Here is a 20,909-nt window from a genome sequence, read left to right as displayed (position 1 = left end):
GCTTTTTCAGTGACCCATTCCAGTAAGTCTTTTAACTTTTGAATTACCCCTGCTCCTGCCCCAGTGGCATCAGTAAATAATGTCGTTTTAAATGCTGTTATTAAGGCTACTGCAAGTGCTGCTCCAATCCCAAATACTGGTCCAATTAACCCGAGGAACAAGCCAAATGGACCACCCCTCATGCTCTCTACACCATTACGTACCCATTCTGCGACTTGGCTTACTCTTTGGATTAGCCGTGCTCCTGGCCCTGTTGCTCCAAAGTTAAATGACGCTTTAACTGCTGATATCAGTCTAAATGTGAATGCTACTACACGTCTAAATGTTGCACCGGTTAACCTTGAAACTGAGCCAAATAGAGCACCCGCCATGGTCTCCAATCTAGCTCCTGCCCATTGTGTCAGGTTGTGTACCTTTTGGATCACAAATGCTCTTGCCAATGCTGCTCCAATGTCTAACATTACTTTCAGTTGTCTTATCAATGCTACTGTGTGTTGAATTACAATGCATGCTCTTTGCGACACATACTCTCCTACTGTTATTACTATTTGCTTTACCCATGGCCCTGCCTGAGTGGCTCCAATCTCTAATATTCTTTGAAGTGTTAACATCAGTTCAGCTGTGAGAGTTGCACCACCCTGTAAAATGGTCATTCCTAACTGCAAAAAGAATTCAAATGGATTAGCCACCATACTCCCTAATCCAGCAGCAACCAAATGTTTTATGTTGCTTGCCTTTTGGATTGCCCATGCTGCTGCCCCTCTTACTCCAATGCCATATGCTGTCTTCGCTGCTGTTATCAGTTCATCTTTGAGTCTTGCTCCAAGCCCTAATATTATTCCTTGTAACTGCAAAATGGAGCCAAACAAACCACTCACCATGCTTCCAAATCCAGCTCTTAACAATTGTGCTCCTTTGCTTGCTTTTTCAGTGACCCATTCCAGTAAGTCTTTTAACTTTTGAATTACCCCTGCTCCTGCCCCAGTGGCATCAGTAAATAATGTTGTTTTAAATGCTGTTATTAAGGCTACTGCAAGTGCTGCTCCAATCCCAAATACTGGTCCAATTAACCCGAGGAACAAGCCAAATGGACCACCCCTCATGCTCTCTACACCATTACGTACCCATTCTGCGACTTGGCTTACTCTTTGGATTAGCCGTGCTCCTGGCCCTGTTGCTCCAAAGTTAAATGACGCTTTAACTGCTGATATCAGTCTAAATGTGAATGCCTACTACACGTCTAAATGTTGCACCGGTTAACCTTGAAACTGAGCCAAATAGAGCACCCGCCATGGTCTCCAATCTAGCTCCTGCCCATTGTGTCAGGTTGTGTACCTTTTGGATCACAAATGCTCTTGCCAATGCTGCTCCAATGTCTAACATTACTTTCAGTTGTCTTATCAATGCTACTGTGTGTTGAATTACAATGCATGCTCTTTGCGACACATACTCTCCTACTGTTATTACTATTTGCTTTACCCATGGCCCTGCCTGAGTGGCTCCAATCTCTAATATTCTTTGAAGTGTTAACATCAGTTCAGCTGTGAGAGTTGCACCACCCTGTAAAATGGTCATTCCTAACTGCAAAAAGAAGCCAAATGGATTAGCCACCATACTCCCTAATCCAGCAGCAACCAAATGTTTTATGTTGCTTGCCTTTTGGATTGCCCATGCTGCTGCCCCTCTTACTCCAATGCCATATGCTGTCTTCGCTGCTGTTATCAGTTCATCTTTGAGTCTTGCTCCAAGCCCTAATATTATTCCTTGTAACTGCAAAATGGAGCCAAACAAACCACTCACCATGCTTCCAAATCCAGCTCTTAACAATTGTGCTCCTTTGCTTGCTTTTTCAGTGACCCATTCCAGTAAGTCTTTTAACTTTTGAATTACCCCTGCTCCTGCCCCAGTGGCATCAGTAAATAATGTTGTTTTAAATGCTGTTATTAAGGCTACTGCAAGTGCTGCTCCAATCCCAAATACTGGTCCAATTAACCCGAGGAACAAGCCAAATGGACCACCCCTCATGCTCTCTACACCATTACGTACCCATTCTGCGACTTGGCTTACTCTTTGGATTAGCCGTGCTCCTGGCCCTGTTGCTCCAAAGTTAAATGACGCTTTAACTGCTGATATCAGTCTAAATGTGAATGCTACTACACGTCTAAATGTTGCACCGGTTAACCTTGAAACTGAGCCAAATAGAGCACCCGCCATGGTCTCCAATCTAGCTCCTGCCCATTGTGTCAGGTTGTGTACCTTTTGGATCACAAATGCTCTTGCCAATGCTGCTCCAATGTCTAACATTACTTTCAGTTGTCTTATCAATGCTACTGTGTGTTGAATTACAATGCATGCTCTTTGCGACACATACTCTCCTACTGTTATTACTATTTGCTTTACCCATGGCCCTGCCTGAGTGGCTCCAATCTCTAATATTCTTTGAAGTGTTAACATCAGTTCAGCTGTGAGAGTTGCACCACCCTGTAAAATGGTCATTCCTAACTGCAAAAAGAAGCCAAATGGATTAGCCACCATACTCCCTAATCCAGCAGCAACCAAATGTTTTATGTTGCTTGCCTTTTGGATTGCCCATGCTGCTGCCCCTCTTACTCCAATGCCATATGCTGTCTTCGCTGCTGTTATCAGTTCATCTTTGAGTCTTGCTCCAAGCCCTAATATTATTCCTTGTAACTGCAAAATGGAGCCAAACAAACCACTCACCATGCTTCCAAATCCAGCTCTTAACAATTGTGCTCCTTTGCTTGCTTTTTCAGTGACCCATTCCAGTAAGTCTTTTAACTTTTGAATTACCCCTGCTCCTGCCCCAGTGGCATCAGTAAATAATGTCGTTTTAAATGCTGTTATTAAGGCTACTGCAAGTGCTGCTCCAATCCCAAATACTGGTCCAATTAACCCGAGGAACAAGCCAAATGGACCACCCCTCATGCTCTCTACACCATTACGTACCCATTCTGCGACTTGGCTTACTCTTTGGATTAGCCGTGCTCCTGGCCCTGTTGCTCCAAAGTTAAATGACGCTTTAACTGCTGATATCAGTCTAAATGTGAATGCTACTACATGTCTAAATGTTGCACCGGTTAACCCTGAAACGGAGCCAAATAGAGCACCCGCCATGGTCTCCAATCTAGCTCCTGCCCATTGTGTCAGGTTGTGTACCTTTTGGATCACAAATGCTCTTGCCAATGCTGCTCCAATGTCTAACATTACTTTCAGTTGTCTTATCAATGCTACTGTGTGTTGAATTACAATGCATGCTCTTTGCGACACATACTCTCCTACTGTTATTACTATTTGCTTTACCCATGGCCCTGCCTGAGTGGCTCCAATCTCTAATATTCTTTGAAGTGTTAACATCAGTTCAGCTGTGAGAGTTGCACCACCCTGTAAAATGGTCATTCCTAACTGCAAAAAGAAGCCAAATGGATTAGCCACCATACTCCCTAATCCAGCAGCAACCAAATGTTTTATGTTGCTTGCCTTTTGGATTGCCCATGCTGCTGCCCCTCTTACTCCAATGCCATATGCTGTCTTCGCTGCTGTTATCAGTTCATCTTTGAGTCTTGCTCCAAGCCCTAATATTATTCCTTTTAACTGCAAAATGGAGCCAAACAAACCACTCACCATGCTTCCAAATCCAGCTCTTAACAATTGTGCTCCTTTGCTTGTTTTTTCAGTGACCCATTCCAGTAAGTCTTTTAACTTTTGAATTACCCCTGCTCCTGCCCCAGTGGCATCAGTAAATAATGTCATTTTAAATGCTGTTATTAAGGCTACTGCAAGTGCTGCTCCAATCCCAAATACTGGTCCAATTAACCCGAGGAACAAGCCAAATGGACCACCCCTCATGCTCTCTACACCATTACGTACCCATTCTGCGACTTGGCTTACTCTTTGGATTAGCCGTGCTCCTGGCCCTGTTGCTCCAAAGTTAAATGACGCTTTAACTGCTGATATCAGTCTAAATGTGAATGCTACTACACGTCTAAATGTTGCACCGGTTAACCTTGAAACTGAGCCAAATAGAGCACCCGCCATGCTCTCCAATCTAGCTCCTGCCCATTGTGTCAGGTTGTGTACCTTTTGGATCACAAATGCTCTTGCCAATGCTGCTCCAATGTCTAACATTACTTTCAGTTGTCTTATCAATGCTACTGTGTGTTGAATTACAATGCATGCTCTTTGCGACACATACTCTCCTACTGTTATTACTATTTGCTTTACCCATGGCCCTGCCTGAGTGGCTCCAATCTCTAATATTCTTTGAAGTGTTAACATCAGTTCAGCTGTGAGAGTTGCACCACCCTGTAAAATGGTCATTCCTAACTGCAAAAAGAAGCCAAATGGATTAGCCACCATACTCCCTAATCCAGCAGCAACCAAATGTTTTATGTTGCTTGCCTTTTGGATTGCCCATGCTGCTGCCCCTCTTACTCCAATGCCATATGCTGTCTTCGCTGCTGTTATCAGTTCATCTTTGAGTCTTGCTCCAAGCCCTAATATTATTCCTTGTAACTGCAAAATGGAGCCAAACAAACCACTCACCATGCTTCCAAATCCAGCTCTTAACAATTGTGCTCCTTTGCTTGCTTTTTCAGTGACCCATTCCAGTAAGTCTTTTAACTTTTGAATTACCCCTGCTCCTGCCCCAGTGGCATCAGTAAATAATGTCGTTTTAAATGCTGTTATTAAGGCTACTGCAAGTGCTGCTCCAATCCCAAATACTGGTCCAATTAACCCGAGGAACAAGCCAAATGGACCACCCCTCATGCTCTCTACACCATTACGTACCCATTCTGCGACTTGGCTTACTCTTTGGATTAGCCGTGCTCCTGGCCCTGTTGCTCCAAAGTTAAATGACGCTTTAACTGCTGATATCAGACTAAATGTGAATGCTACTACATATCTAAATGTTGCACCGGTTAACCCTGAAACGGAGCCAAATAGAGCACCCGCCATGGTCTCCAATCTAGCTCCTGCCCATTGTGTCAGGTTGTGTACCTTTTGGATCACAAATGCTCTTGCCAATGCTGCTCCAATGTCTAACATTACTTTCAGTTGTCTTATCAATGCTACTGTGTGTTGAATTACAATGCATGCTCTTTGCGACACATACTCTCCTACTGTTATTACTATTTGCTTTACCCATGGCCCTGCCTGAGTGGCTCCAATCTCTAATATTCTTTGAAGTGTTAACATCAGTTCAGCTGTGAGAGTTGCACCACCCTGTAAAATGGTCATTCCTAACTGCAAAAAGAAGCCAAATGGATTAGCCACCATACTCCCTAATCCAGCAGCAACCAAATGTTTTATGTTGCTTGCCTTTTGGATTGCCCATGCTGCTGCCCCTCTTACTCCAATGCCATATGCTGTCTTCGCTGCTGTTATCAGTTCATCTTTGAGTCTTGCTCCAAGCCCTAATATTATTCCTTTTAACTGCAAAATGGAGCCAAACAAACCACTCACCATGCTTCCAAATCCAGCTCTTAACAATTGTGCTCCTTTGCTTGCTTTTTCAGTGACCCATTCCAGTAAGTCTTTTAACTTTTGAATTACCCCTGCTCCTGCCCCAGTGGCATCAGTAAATAATGTCATTTTAAATGCTGTTATTAAGGCTACTGCAAGTGCTGCTCCAATCCCAAATACTGGTCCAATTAACCCGAGGAACAAGCCAAATGGACCACCCCTCATGCTCTCTACACCATTACGTACCCATTCTGCGACTTGGCTTACTCTTTGGATTAGCCGTGCTCCTGGCCCTGTTGCTCCAAAGTTAAATGACGCTTTAACTGCTGATATCAGTCTAAATGTGAATGCTACTACACGTCTAAATGTTGCACCGGTTAACCTTGAAACTGAGCCAAATAGAGCACCCGCCATGCTCTCCAATCTAGCTCCTGCCCATTGTGTCAGGTTGTGTACCTTTTGGATCACAAATGCTCTTGCCAATGCTGCTCCAATGTCTAACATTACTTTCAGTTGTCTTATCAATGCTACTGTGTGTTGAATTACAATGCATGCTCTTTGCGACACATACTCTCCTACTGTTATTACTATTTGCTTTACCCATGGCCCTGCCTGAGTGGCTCCAATCTCTAATATTCTTTGAAGTGTTAACATCAGTTCAGCTGTGAGAGTTGCACCACCCTGTAAAATGGTCATTCCTAACTGCAAAAAGAAGCCAAATGGATTAGCCACCATACTCCCTAATCCAGCAGAAACCAAATGTTTTATGTTGCTTGCCTTTTGGATTGCCCATGCTGCTGCCCCTCTTACTCCAATGCCATATGCTGTCTTCGCTGCTGTTATCAGTTCATCTTTGAGTCTTGCTCCAAGCCCTAATATTATTCCTTGTAACTGCAAAATGGAGCCAAACAAACCACTCACCATGCTTCCAAATCCAGCTCTTAACAATTGTGCTCCTTTGCTTGCTTTTTCAGTGACCCATTCCAGTAAGTCTTTTAACTTTTGAATTACCCCTGCTCCTGCCCCAGTGGCATCAGTAAATAATGTCGTTTTAAATGCTGTTATTAAGGCTACTGCAAGTGCTGCTCCAATCCCAAATACTGGTCCAATTAACCCGAGGAACAAGCCAAATGGACCACCCCTCATGCTCTCTACACCATTACGTACCCATTCTGCGACTTGGCTTACTCTTTGGATTAGCCGTGCTCCTGGCCCTGTTGCTCCAAAGTTAAATGACGCTTTAACTGCTGATATCAGTCTAAATGTGAATGCTACTACATGTCTAAATGTTGCACCGGTTAACCCTGAAACGGAGCCAAATAGAGCACCCGCCATGGTCTCCAATCTAGCTCCTGCCCATTGTGTCAGGTTGTGTACCTTTTGGATCACAAATGCTCTTGCCAATGCTGCTCCAATGTCTAACATTACTTTCAGTTGTCTTATCAATGCTACTGTGTGTTGAATTACAATGCATGCTCTTTGCGACACATACTCTCCTACTGTTATTACTATTTGCTTTACCCATGGCCCTGCCTGAGTGGCTCCAATCTCTAATATTCTTTGAAGTGTTAACATCAGTTCAGCTGTGAGAGTTGCACCACCCTGTAAAATGGTCATTCCTAACTGCAAAAAGAAGCCAAATGGATTAGCCACCATACTCCCTAATCCAGCAGCAACCAAATGTTTTATGTTGCTTGCCTTTTGGATTGCCCATGCTGCTGCCCCTCTTACTCCAATGCCATATGCTGTCTTCGCTGCTGTTATCAGTTCATCTTTGAGTCTTGCTCCAAGCCCTAATATTATTCCTTTTAACTGCAAAATGGAGCCAAACAAACCACTCACCATGCTTCCAAATCCAGCTCTTAACAATTGTGCTCCTTTGCTTGCTTTTTCAGTGACCCATTCCAGTAAGTCTTTTAACTTTTGAATTACCCCTGCTCCTGCCCCAGTGGCATCAGTAAATAATGTCATTTTAAATGCTGTTATTAAGGCTACTGCAAGTGCTGCTCCAATCCCAAATACTGGTCCAATTAACCCGAGGAACAAGCCAAATGGACCACCCCTCATGCTCTCTACACCATTACGTACCCATTCTGCGACTTGGCTTACTCTTTGGATTAGCCGTGCTCCTGGCCCTGTTGCTCCAAAGTTAAATGACGCTTTAACTGCTGATATCAGTCTAAATGTGAATGCTACTACACGTCTAAATGTTGCACCGGTTAACCTTGAAACTGAGCCAAATAGAGCACCCGCCATGCTCTCCAATCTAGCTCCTGCCCATTGTGTCAGGTTGTGTACCTTTTGGATCACAAATGCTCTTGCCAATGCTGCTCCAATGTCTAACATTACTTTCAGTTGTCTTATCAATGCTACTGTGTGTTGAATTACAATGCATGCTCTTTGCGACACATACTCTCCTACTGTTATTACTATTTGCTTTACCCATGGCCCTGCCTGAGTGGCTCCAATCTCTAATATTCTTTGAAGTGTTAACATCAGTTCAGCTGTGAGAGTTGCACCACCCTGTAAAATGGTCATTCCTAACTGCAAAAAGAAGCCAAATGGATTAGCCACCATACTCCCTAATCCAGCAGCAACCAAATGTTTTATGTTGCTTGCCTTTTGGATTGCCCATGCTGCTGCCCCTCTTACTCCAATGCCATATGCTGTCTTCGCTGCTGTTATCAGTTCATCTTTGAGTCTTGCTCCAAGCCCTAATATTATTCCTTTTAACTGCAAAATGGAGCCAAACAAACCACTCACCATGCTTCCAAATCCAGCTCTTAACAATTGTGCTCCTTTGCTTGCTTTTTCAGTGACCCATTCCAGTAAGTCTTTTAACTTTTGAATTACCCCTGCTCCTGCCCCAGTGGCATCAGTAAATAATGTCATTTTAAATGCTGTTATTAAGGCTACTGCAAGTGCTGCTCCAATCCCAAATACTGGTCCAATTAACCCGAGGAACAAGCCAAATGGACCACCCCTCATGCTCTCTACACCATTACGTACCCATTCTGCGACTTGGCTTACTCTTTGGATTAGCCGTGCTCCTGGCCCTGTTGCTCCAAAGTTAAATGACGCTTTAACTGCTGATATCAGTCTAAATGTGAATGCTACTACACGTCTAAATGTTGCACCGGTTAACCTTGAAACTGAGCCAAATAGAGCACCCGCCATGCTCTCCAATCTAGCTCCTGCCCATTGTGTCAGGTTGTGTACCTTTTGGATCACAAATGCTCTTGCCAATGCTGCTCCAATGTCTAACATTACTTTCAGTTGTCTTATCAATGCTACTGTGTGTTGAATTACAATGCATGCTCTTTGCGACACATACTCTCCTACTGTTATTACTATTTGCTTTACCCATGGCCCTGCCTGAGTGGCTCCAATCTCTAATATTCTTTGAAGTGTTAACATCAGTTCAGCTGTGAGAGTTGCACCACCCTGTAAAATGGTCATTCCTAACTGCAAAAAGAAGCCAAATGGATTAGCCACCATACTCCCTAATCCAGCAGCAACCAAATGTTTTATGTTGCTTGCCTTTTGGATTGCCCATGCTGCTGCCCCTCTTACTCCAATGCCATATGCTATCTTCGCTGCTGTTATCAGTTCATCTTTGAGTCTTGCTCCAAGCCCTAATATTATTCCTTGTAACTGCAAAATGGAGCCAAACAAACCACTCACCATGCTTCCAAATCCAGCTCTTAACAATTGTGCTCCTTTGCTTGCTTTTTCAGTGACCCATTCCAGTAAGTCTTTTAACTTTTGAATTACCCCTGCTCCTGCCCCAGTGGCATCAGTAAATAATGTCGTTTTAAATGCTGTTATTAAGGCTACTGCAAGTGCTGCTCCAATCCCAAATACTGGTCCAATTAACCCGAGGAACAAGCCAAATGGACCACCCCTCATGCTCTCTACACCATTACGTACCCATTCTGCGACTTGGCTTACTCTTTGGATTAGCCGTGCTCCTGGCCCTGTTGCTCCAAAGTTAAATGACGCTTTAACTGCTGATATCAGTCTAAATGTGAATGCTACTACACGTCTAAATGTTGCACCGGTTAACCTTGAAACTGAGCCAAATAGAGCACCCGCCATGCTCTCCAATCTAGCTCCTGCCCATTGTGTCAGGTTGTGTACCTTTTGGATCACAAATGCTCTTGCCAATGCTGCTCCAATGTCTAACATTACTTTCAGTTGTGTTATCAATGCTACTGTGTGTTGAATTACAATGCATGCTCTTTGCGACACATACTCTCCTACTGTTATTACTATTTGCTTTACCCATGGCCCTGCCTGAGTGGCTCCAATCTCTAATATTCTTTGAAGTGTTAACATCAGTTCAGCTGTGAGAGTTGCACCACCCTGTAAAATGGTCATTCCTAACTGCAAAAAGAAGCCAAATGGATTAGCCACCATACTCCCTAATCCAGCAGCAACCAAATGTTTTATGTTGCTTGCCTTTTGGATTGCCCATGCTGCTGCCCCTCTTACTCCAATGCCATATGCTGTCTTCGCTGCTGTTATCAGTTCATCTTTGAGTCTTGCTCCAAGCCCTAATATTATTCCTTGTAACTGCAAAATGGAGCCAAACAAACCACTCACCATGCTTCCAAATCCAGCTCTTAACAATTGTGCTCCTTTGCTTGCTTTTTCAGTGACCCATTCCAGTAAGTCTTTTAACTTTTGAATTACCCCTGCTCCTGCCCCAGTGGCATCAGTAAATAATGTCGTTTTAAATGCTGTTATTAAGGCTACTGCAAGTGCTGCTCCAATCCCAAATACTGGTCCAATTAACCCGAGGAACAAGCCAAATGGACCACCCCTCATGCTCTCTACACCATTACGTACCCATTCTGTGACTTGGCTTACTCTTTGGATTAGCCGTGCTCCTGGCCCTGTTGCTCCAAAGTTAAATGACGCTTTAACTGCTGATATCAGTCTAAATGTGAATGCTACTACACGTCTAAATGTTGCACCGGTTAACCTTGAAACTGAGCCAAATAGAGCACCCGCCATGCTCTCCAATCTAGCTCCTGCCCATTGTGTCAGGTTGTGTACCTTTTGGATCACAAATGCTCTTGCCAATGCTGCTCCAATGTCTAACATTACTTTCAGTTGTCTTATCAATGCTACTGTGTGTTGAATTACAATGCATGCTCTTTGCGACACATACTCTCCTACTGTTATTACTATTTGCTTTACCCATGGCCCTGCCTGAGTGGCTCCAATCTCTAATATTCTTTGAAGTGTTAACATCAGTTCAGCTGTGAGAGTTGCACCACCCTGTAAAATGGTCATTCCTAACTGCAAAAAGAAGCCAAATGGATTAGCCACCATACTCCCTAATCCAGCAGAAACCAAATGTTTTATGTTGCTTGCCTTTTGGATTGCCCATGCTGCTGCCCCTCTTACTCCAATGCCATATGCTGTCTTCGCTGCTGTTATCAGTTCATCTTTGAGTCTTGCTCCAAGCCCTAATATTATTCCTTGTAACTGCAAAATGGAGCCAAACAAACCACTCACCATGCTTCCAAATCCAGCTCTTAACAATTGTGCTCCTTTGCTTGCTTTTTCAGTGACCCATTCCAGTAAGTCTTTTAACTTTTGAATTACCCCTGCTCCTGCCCCAGTGGCATCAGTAAATAATGTCGTTTTAAATGCTGTTATTAAGGCTACTGCAAGTGCTGCTCCAATCCCAAATACTGGTCCAATTAACCCGAGGAACAAGCCAAATGGACCACCCCTCATGCTCTCTACACCATTACGTACCCATTCTGCGACTTGGCTTACTCTTTGGATTAGCCGTGCTCCTGGCCCTGTTGCTCCAAAGTTAAATGACGCTTTAACTGCTGATATCAGTCTAAATGTGAATGCTACTACACGTCTAAATGTTGCACCGGTTAACCTTGAAACTGAGCCAAATAGAGCACCCGCCATGCTCTCCAATCTAGCTCCTGCCCATTGTGTCAGGTTGTGTACCTTTTGGATCACAAATGCTCTTGCCAATGCTGCTCCAACGTCTAACATTACTTTCAGTTGTCTTATCAATGCTACTGTGTGTTGAATTACAATGCATGCTCTTTGCGACACATACTCTCCTACTGTTATTACTATTTGCCTTACCCATGGCCCTGCCTGAGTGGCTCCAATCTCTAATATTCTTTGAAGTGTTAGCATCAGTTCAGCTGTGAGAGTTGCACCACCCTGTAAAATGGTCATTCCTAACTGCAAAAAGAAGCCAAATGGATTAGCCACCATACTCCCTAATCCAGCAGCAACCAAATGTTTTATGTTGCTTGCCTTTTGGATTGCCCATGCTGCTGCCCCTCTTACTCCAATGCCATATGCTGTCTTCGCTGCTGTTATCAGTTCATCTTTGAGTCTTGCTCCAAGTCCTAATATTATTCCTTGTAACTGCAAAATGGAGCCAAACAAACCACTCACCATGCTTCCAAATCCAGCTCTTAACAATTGTGCTCCTTTGCTTGCTTTTTCAGTGACCCATTCCAGTAAGTCTTTTAACTTTTGAATTACCCCTGCTCCTGCCCCAGTGGCATCAGTAAATAATGTCGTTTTAAATGCTGTTATTAAGGCTACTGCAAGTGCTGCTCCAATCCCAAATACTGGTCCAATTAACCCGAGGAACAAGCCAAATGGACCACCCCTCATGCTCTCTACACCATTACGTACCCATTCTGCGACTTGGCTTACTCTTTGGATTAGCCGTGCTCCTGGCCCTGTTGCTCCAAAGTTAAATGATGCTTTAACTGCTGATATCAGTCTAAATGTGAATGCTACTACACGTCTAAATGTTGCACCGGTTAACCTTGAAACTGAGCCAAATAGAGCACCCACCATGCTCTCCAATCTAGATCCTGCCCATTGTGTCAGGTTGTGTACCTTTTGGATCACAAATGCTCTTGCCAATGCTGCTCCAATGTCTAACATTACTTTCAGTTGTGTTATCAATGCTACTGTGTGTTGAATTACAATGCATGCTCTTTGCGACACACACCTTTCCACCTTTCCACCTTTTGTGCTACTTTGTTTACCATCTACAAATTCTTTACCCTCTCTTTTTTCTTTCTTTACCTTCTTTCCTGGCACTAGTGCTGCAATGTTTAATGCTTCTTTCGGTGCTCTTATTAATTTTAATATATGTCCTCCACCATACCTTAAAAGTATTTTTGTTTTCCCAAAGAATAAGCCAAATGGATTATCCAACATTCTCTTAAAACCACCAAGTAGCCATTCTGCTTCTTTGCTTCCTTCTTTAATTACCCATTCTGCTACTATTCTTGCTTTTTTTATTACCCATGCTGTTGCCAGTGCCAGTCCTACATTTAATGATGTTATCTGTTTATCTCTGAGTATTGCTCTACCCATTAATATTGTTCCTCCTAACCCTAACATTAACCCAAACAAAGCAACCATGATTCTTTCTAATCCAGTAGCTCCCCCTTCTGCTTCATAGCTTACTTCTTGCATTACCACTGTCGCTACTTCTGCTTCTCCATAGTCTAATTCCATTGTAAATAACACTATCAGTCCAACTGTGAGTGCACCTAACACTATTCCTGCTAACCATGAACAGGAGTTAAATTGAGCACCCATCATGCTTTCTAAACCACCACCTATCCATGCTAACCCTTTGACTAATTTTTGCATTGTTCTTTTAGCTACTTTCCATGCTTTCAGGATTATACATGCTCCTGCATCTGCCACTCCAATGTCTAATATGATTTTTATCGCTTTTATCAGTAACACTCTAATTGCTTCTTTACCCTCTAATATTTTTACTCCTAATTTTAAAACCAACAAAAATGGAGCATGCACAATGCTCCTTAATCCACCACCTACTATTTCAGTCTTTTTCCTTAATTTTTGTATTGCCCATTCTGTTCCTCTGCTAACCTTTTTGATTGCCCCTTCTGCTCTTGTGACTAATTCTTTTATCATTGGTGTTATCAGTCCAACTGTGTTTGGTTCTCCACCCCCTAATATCTTACATCCTAACCATGTAAAAAAGCGAAATGCATCACCCACCATTCTCCGGAAACCACCACCTACACATTCTGCTACTTTTATTGCTTTTTTTATTACCCATGCTTTTTCCTCTGGCACTCTAATGTCTAATGTGTTTTTGAGTTGTGTTGTTAGACTTTTTATGAATGCTGCTACACTCTTTAATATTGTTACTGCTAATGCTAAAACCAAGCCAATTAGAGCACCCACCAGTCTCCCTAATTTACGACCTGCCCATTCTGTTCCTGTCCTTAGTTTTTCCATTACTCCTGGTTCTGCCTCTGCTGCTCCAATGTTTAATGCTGTTTTCAGTTCTTTTAACAGTTCAATTGCGAGTATTGCGCCTGCCCATGCTATTGTTCCTACTAACTCTAAAAACAAGCAAATTAGAGCGCCCACCATGCTTCCCAATCTACCACCTACCCATTCTGTTTCTTCGGTTACTTTTTGCATTACCCACGCTCCTGGCCCTTCTCTTCCAACATTTAATGCTGTTTTCATTGCTCTTTTCAGTCCTACTATGAGTGTTTCTCCACCACCTAATAATGTTCCTATAAGGAAGCCAAAATTTGCATTCACCATCTTGACTAGTCCACCACCAGCACTTTCTCCTCCTTTGCTTAACTTTTGCAAAACCTGTTGTACTGCCTTGCTTATTATTTGCATTACCCACTTGTTTATTTCTTGCATTATCAATGTCCCTGCTCTTATTGCTTCTATGGCTAATGCTGCTTTAAAGGCTGTTATTAATCTTATTTTGAATGCCACTACACTCATAAATCCTGTTCTTGTTAGCCAAAAAAAGATTGCAAATAGAGCACACATCATGCTCCCTAATCCACCGCTTACCCCTGGTTTAGTTTTTGTTTTTGTCTCTGTAATTTCTATTTGTCGTTCTCCTTTTCTTGCAACTTCTTCTTTCCTCCTTTCCTTTTCCGTTGATGGTTTGTGTTCATCTAGCTCTTTTGTCATTTCTTCCGTTTTTCTTTCTTTTTCTTCATTTTCTCCTTCGTCTTTATTTTTTGCAGTGCTTCCTTCTTGCGCTTCATTTGTTGTTCCCGGGGTTAAAAGCACGACAATTGGCCCGAAGAAGGCATTTGCCACTGATTCTGCGGCATGACCTTTAAATTTGATCAATCCATTATTATTGACACTGTGGCTAGACTTTTTGCAGGAATTTCCTTGTGGTAACATCTTACTGGTGTAACACTTTCCTTTATTTTCTTTAACTATCTGATCCACTGTGTTTAGGAGTGCCTCCACCTGGGACTGGTCTCTAAAAGATTCCCCCAATTTGCTATACTTGTTATCAATGAAATGGTATCGACCCTTCATTTTCATGACCAAATCACTCAAACATTTATTCTGAGCCATCAACTTCTGAGTCTTCATTCCTTCTGGGAGAGTGTCTTCCTGAGTAAAGACAACTGCAGCATATTTAAAAACTTCCTCTGAGAAATATTGGCTTATTTTCTCAATGACAGCCTGCTGCTGCTCTGTGGATTTCTCCACTTTGAGCACAATGAGAAAAGCATGAGGCCCTGGAATGCATTCACTGACAGACTTCAATATTTCAAGCTTACGCTTCTCCTCTGAACCACATGGGGCATAGAAATCAGGAGTGTTGACCAAGGTTATCCGTCTTCCATGGAGAGATTTGGACTCAGTTTGACATTCCGTATTGTCAACCTTGAACAGATCTTCTCCAAATATAGTGTTTGCTAGACTGTTTTTCCCAGGTTTAGTGGCTCCCAGCAGGACAATCCTGTACAATTTTTGCACTGGAAGGAAATAAAGACAGAAAATGAATAATGTTTGTTTAATGCTGTTTATGAGGTTATTAATCAAGAATAAACATTTACTACATTTATAAGTTTCATACTTAGAATGACTAACACTTTATAAATGACCAATTAACCACATTATTAGTGCTACCAATATATCTTCATGGCCCTAAATTTGTAAAGGCATAATTTATGTAAAATGTCTTTATATATACACTACATTGTTTGTGATAGACCATTCATAGTTTAAAACGACTATGTGTTTATACACCACTCTCCATTTAATCACATAATATTAACTCCGACCAACTTGTTGTGGCAGATGGCTTACCAAAGCACCTTGAGGTGACTGTTGTTGTGACATGGTGCTATATAAATAAAACTGAACTGAACTTCCTCAATCTGCTGCAGTGAGGTATAAATACAGTGCTGCCTTAACACTAACTTCAGGCACAGTTTGGTAACTAAGGCGTTTCTCTTCAGGGGGTGGAGTACAGAACAAGTTTGCCACATTCCAATTGTGAGGGACCATTGTATACAACAAAATCAAGTAAATTAAAAGCATTTGTTTCTATTTACTTTCCATTTGGATCAAGTTTACCTTTTTCAAGTAACTTACTAGATTTGACAGTGTCAGTTTCTTTTTTTAATAGTAGGCTTAGAACAACAATTTATTTTATCAGGATAGAGATTCCTGTCATCTGAAAATCCTACTGACTAAAACTCATGTCAACTCATGTCAACATGTCAGTATGCTGTTACCTCTGATGTACTTTTGACCTCCAGCTGCTCCTGCCATGCAGATCATTTTTGGTGACTCCAGAAGAGCTAAATAAGGAAGAATAACAAATAGATTAGCGTATTTGGTTAGGGCTGTTTTTTTATATTGCCACACAAAAAAGACTACTAATTTCAGTTCAGCTAAATTGCTTTACTACACTAAAAAGAAATAGGCAATGTTTTTTTAATACACTGGACAATAGACAAATTAATACACTGTCACCAAAATGCTGTATTTGTTTATTTATTTAGAATACCTTTCTCAGGTTTGATTCTTCCAACCTCTTTCTGTGTTTTGTCTTCTGCTTCTGTTGTCTCAGCTTTTGCTCCTGTCTTTTTTTTCATGTTTTCCTGCAAAACTGTAATGCTTGGCCCAAAGAATGCTTTTTTCAAAGGCTCAACGGCAGGGCCTGTTAAGTTGATCCATACATGCATAGAGACACCACCTGGATTCATCGGTTCTAAAAGACACAAATAGCAACATGTAATTAATATACAAATACCAAGAAAAAGGCTTCAAGACCAACTTGAAGCTGGTTTCTATCGAGCCATAGAGCTCATCCACATACTAACCAATAAAGTCAAAGTCTGTCTTTATGTTTCTTGGGGAGTTTGCTGAACAAAGCATGATCAAACACTCTGAGGTGAAAACAGTGTTTTGTTAAATTTGATTTAACATTGAAATGTAAATGTTAAATTTGTTATTGGCATTTTGTATTCTGTAGAGGCCACATATTACTCAAATAACTTATGTAGTGTAATCCAGTTAATAGATTATCTCAATGACTCTTGCCTCACAAATACCAGAAGCAATTGAATTTTCTCAAACAAGGCTGCATGCTTGGCTTGGTGTAAGGTTTCACATTTGCCATTACCGACTTACACACAGTAGGCTTAAAGCATCATCCAAGTGTATTTTGAAAGCATACTTTATCTAAAATATTAGTTTTCAAAATGCAGATGTTGTGATGCCCACAAATGTTAGTGTTAAAAGTACTTACCAGACATGGTGTTTGAAGTGAAGAGCACAGCGTTACAATCACGGTGTATCTTGTGACTTCAGCTTAGTCACATTTGTCACAATATGTGTATATAGAGGGCAGATTGCTGGTTTCCCCTTCAGGAGGAAATAGAATGCAGCTGAGTGTGTATTTTTAGTAACAAAATTGCTTTGCATTTTTATAAAACAACTTAAAAAAAATAAATTGCAACACATTCAAGTTTGTTTTTTTAAAGCATAGTCTATCTAAACTATTCGTTTTCAGAATGTTGTGATGTCTGCAAAGGTTTAGGTTAAAATAACATACCAGACGTGTTGTTTGAAATGAATGAATGCAGAGCAGAGCGTGACAATCACAGTGTGTCTTGTTGTTTGTGACTTTCGCAAACTTTCTCTTGCTGTTTCAATATCTGTCTGTAGAAGGTGGGGATTGCCCTGGTTTCCCCTTCAGGAGGAAATAAAATGCAGCTGCAAATGTTTGTTTTTTTTTAACAAAATAACTTTGCATTTAGATAAAATAACTTTCAAAAATTAAATTAATTCTAACACATTCTGTTTGTTTGTTTTTTCTATTTTTAAAGTATACTTTAGCTAAAATATTCATTTTCAGAATGCTGTGATGTCTGAAAAGGTTTGGGGTTAAAATTACTTACCAAATGTGTTGTTTGAAGTCAATAAATGAAGATCAGAGCTTGACAATCACAGTGTGTCTTGTGGCATGTGACTTTCGCTTACATTATCTTGCTGTTTAAATATGTATCTGTAGAGGGTGGGGATTGCTTGGGTTTCCCCTTCAGGAGGAAATAAAATGCAGTTGCATGTGTTTTTTTTAAGTAATGAAATAGCTTTGTGTTTATATAAAACAAATAAATTAATTGCAACCATTTTTTTTTGTTCAGGTTACTGCTAATCTTCCATTATTAATTATCTCTTACCAGTGTAAGTATTTGCTTTCACCTCTGGTGCACCTGTTCTTAATTTCATCAACACCAAAGGAGCTAAAACTGATTATCAACCCCCTCTGCTACTAAACTGACTAGATCAATATCCCAGAGGTTTAACTGACTAATTGCAATAATCTTTGTTTTCTTTTTAAACTTGTCAAGTCTTGTCTAGGACATTCAGATCATTATTCTAATAATGATCTGAATGCACTGTTGTCCCAAAAAAACATTGCTTTTCCAAGATCAGCTCTGTAAATTCTCTATAGGCTCCTCTTATTCATGCATTTGTTTTATCTGTTTACTTATTAATTTCTATTCATGTTATTTCAGTTATTATATTATATGTGACATGCTACGACAATGTCTAAGGCAGCGAGAGAAAAAAAGGGAAGGGTGGGGGGGGGGGGTGATAGTGAAAAATATAATAAAAAATATAATAAAAGGATAGCGTACAAATAGAAATGCACAACGTATCGCCAACTATCACACCTGTAAGAAAAACAAAATACATGATGCATGAGTCGACACTCTTCTTGTGGAGTGTGTGTGTGTGTGTGGGGGGGGGGGGGGGGGGGGGGGGGGTGATAAAATGTATTTGAAAAAGAAGGTGGGAAGTGGCAATATCACCGCCCCAAGAGTCAGAGGCAGACAGAGGCACAGATCCGAACATCCAAGAGAAGGAGGGAAGCGCCTGAGGTGCCACCAGCCAAAGGGAGAGATTTCCAAAGGACCAGAGGATGAGCAAAGCCCCGTGACCAGCAAAGCTATACTCTGATTAAAAAGTGTTGAACAATATACACTCATTCGAAAAATAATTTTTTGTAGGACTCTATGCTTTTTTCCAAAACCTCCTTAAGCAGCAATGATTTTAAGCAATTATTTTCACACCATTTCATGCTGGGGTGCTTGTTGTGGTTAAGTTTAGGGATAAAGTTATGGTTAGAGTTAGGATTATGGTTAGGCTGGAATGTGTGTTACTGCCAGGAGCGTCATTCTATATGATTTCATTCACAATCCGGTTCGTATTATAGGGAAGTAGAAGGTTACCTTTCGCGTTCCCATGGGACAAATCGTCAGTATGTTACGTGTCAGGAATGGGAACGGGCCCGATTCTTTGGATACACGAAACCAATAATAACCTGCAGCAGAATGATGGGGACAGAAAAGCATGAGGAAGATGAGAAACAGAACACATACTTAAACAAGTTGTGGAGTTCCTTATAGACTTTTAAACTGTATTGCAATGGGTGCTACTAGAAGTCACCAAACATGATATCTGAGTTATGTCTCTGGTATTTTCCCTGACCACAGTGCAATACTTCATTTGCATTTTGCTTTTTCCTTCTTCCTTGTTTTGAGTAGTTGCTCCTGTCTACTCCTGGAGAGGGATTGTTGTTCGGGTATTAAAGACAATCCAGAACAAGCAGAAACTGAAAGTATTTGCAGTAAAGACAGTAAAGGTATTTCAAGACAACAAATGCAGCATTTGGTGATGCCTGTGGTTTCTGGACTTCTTAACCTCTTAAGCCCCAACGCCCCTGATACGGGGGCAAAAGGCAGGAGATCCGGTAGGCTTGGGGTTTAAGAGGTTAACAGTCCTTACACCTAAAATTATGCTAGCTGTCAGTTGTTTTAGCCTCTTGGACGAGAGGAAAAGCATCTTCGTGAACCTACAGTGGTCCAGTTGCCTTCTTTAAGCACTCAACACAACCTTTCAGTAAGCATGTCAGCAAGGGGGAAAATGCACCCCAAAATATCAAAGACAATTTATTCATTTATTTTTGGATAACACATAATATAGAAATATTCTATTTGATGTTCTTATTGAAGAATAGTTATTTAAAAGTAGAAAGTAGCTTAATTTATCTAGAGAAACAGGTTTTGTGATTTGGTGGAAATACAAGAGTACAAACTGAGTCGACTTTAAAAAGATTTTCACTTTATTAAAAGTTATTTGTTAAACAAAGAATTAATTTCTTTAGCTTACAAAAAAGAAAAAAAAAGAAATAATTCTCTTAGTGAGCAGCATGAAAATAACGGATATTTTGGGTAGTTTTGTAAAATCTCTTTCTTGAAACAAGGAATTATAAAACCTGTCATGTTGTGTCACAGATTCTGTGTTTCTGATTCATGTGCCATATTGGACATAGCCCTTTTTTATGGTGTGATTATATGATAACAAGAATAATAACAAGCAACAGGAACAAAAATGATATGAGGAGGGTCCCAGCAAATGGTGCTTTGAGAAAAAACCATGACAGAAGCAACGAGTAGAAAACAAGCACCAGTAATACCACTCCAAGATGTTGTTTCATCCACTCTATTAACTTTCTTATTTTTTGGGGGGGGGTGATAAAATGTATTTGAAAAAGAAGGTGGGAAGTGGCAATATCACCGCCCCAAGAGTCAGAGGCAGACAGAGGCACACATCCGGACATCCAAGAGAAGGAGGGAAGCGCCTGAGGTGCCACCGGCCAAAGGGAGAGATTTCCAAAGGACCAGAGGATGAGCAAAGCCCCGTGACCAGCAAAGCTATACTCTGATTAATAAGTGTTGAACAATATACACTCATTCAAAAAATAATTTTTTGTAGGACTCTATGCTTTTTTCCAAAACCTCCTTAAGCAGCAATGATTTTAAGCAATTATTTTCACACCATTTCATGCTGGGGTGCTTGTTGTGGTTAAGTTTAGGGATAAAGTTATGGTTAGAGTTAGGATTATGGTTAGGCTGGAATGTGTGTTACTGCCAGGAGCGTCATTCTATATGATTTCATTCACGATCCGGTTCGTATTATAGGGAAGTAGAAGGTTACCTTTCGCGTTCCCATGGGACAAATCGTCAGTATGTTACGCGTCAGGAATGGGAACGGGCCCGATTCTTTGGATA

At 41.2% G+C, this 20,909-nt stretch overlaps 1 protein-coding gene across 1 annotated transcript in view; it reads right to left on the bottom strand.

Annotated features, from left to right (window-relative positions):
- Window positions 1-18,394, bottom strand: part of LOC146522329 (uncharacterized) — a 35,571-nt gene extending 17,177 nt beyond the window's left edge. Inside the window, exons 1-6 of the mRNA XM_085154135.1 lie at window positions 17,730-18,394; window positions 17,384-17,521; window positions 17,078-17,193; window positions 16,334-16,537; window positions 16,059-16,124; window positions 11,467-15,293 (exon numbers count right to left, since the gene is read on the bottom strand). Of these exons, the coding sequence (XP_085010261.1) occupies window positions 11,467-15,293; window positions 16,059-16,124; window positions 16,334-16,537; window positions 17,078-17,084 (4,104 nt within the window). The 5' untranslated portion in view covers window positions 17,085-17,193; window positions 17,384-17,521; window positions 17,730-18,394. The remainder of the gene's footprint in view (window positions 1-11,466; window positions 15,294-16,058; window positions 16,125-16,333; window positions 16,538-17,077; window positions 17,194-17,383; window positions 17,522-17,729) is intronic.
- Window positions 18,395-20,909: the final 2,515 nt, after the last annotated feature.

Source organism: Neolamprologus multifasciatus, chromosome 3 (assembly GCF_963576455.1).
Source record: "Neolamprologus multifasciatus chromosome 3, fNeoMul1.2, whole genome shotgun sequence".
Lineage (NCBI taxonomy): Eukaryota > Metazoa > Chordata > Actinopteri > Cichliformes > Cichlidae > Neolamprologus > Neolamprologus multifasciatus.
Note: the sequence above shows the minus strand (reverse complement) of the source record. Positions and strands in the feature narration are given on the sequence as shown.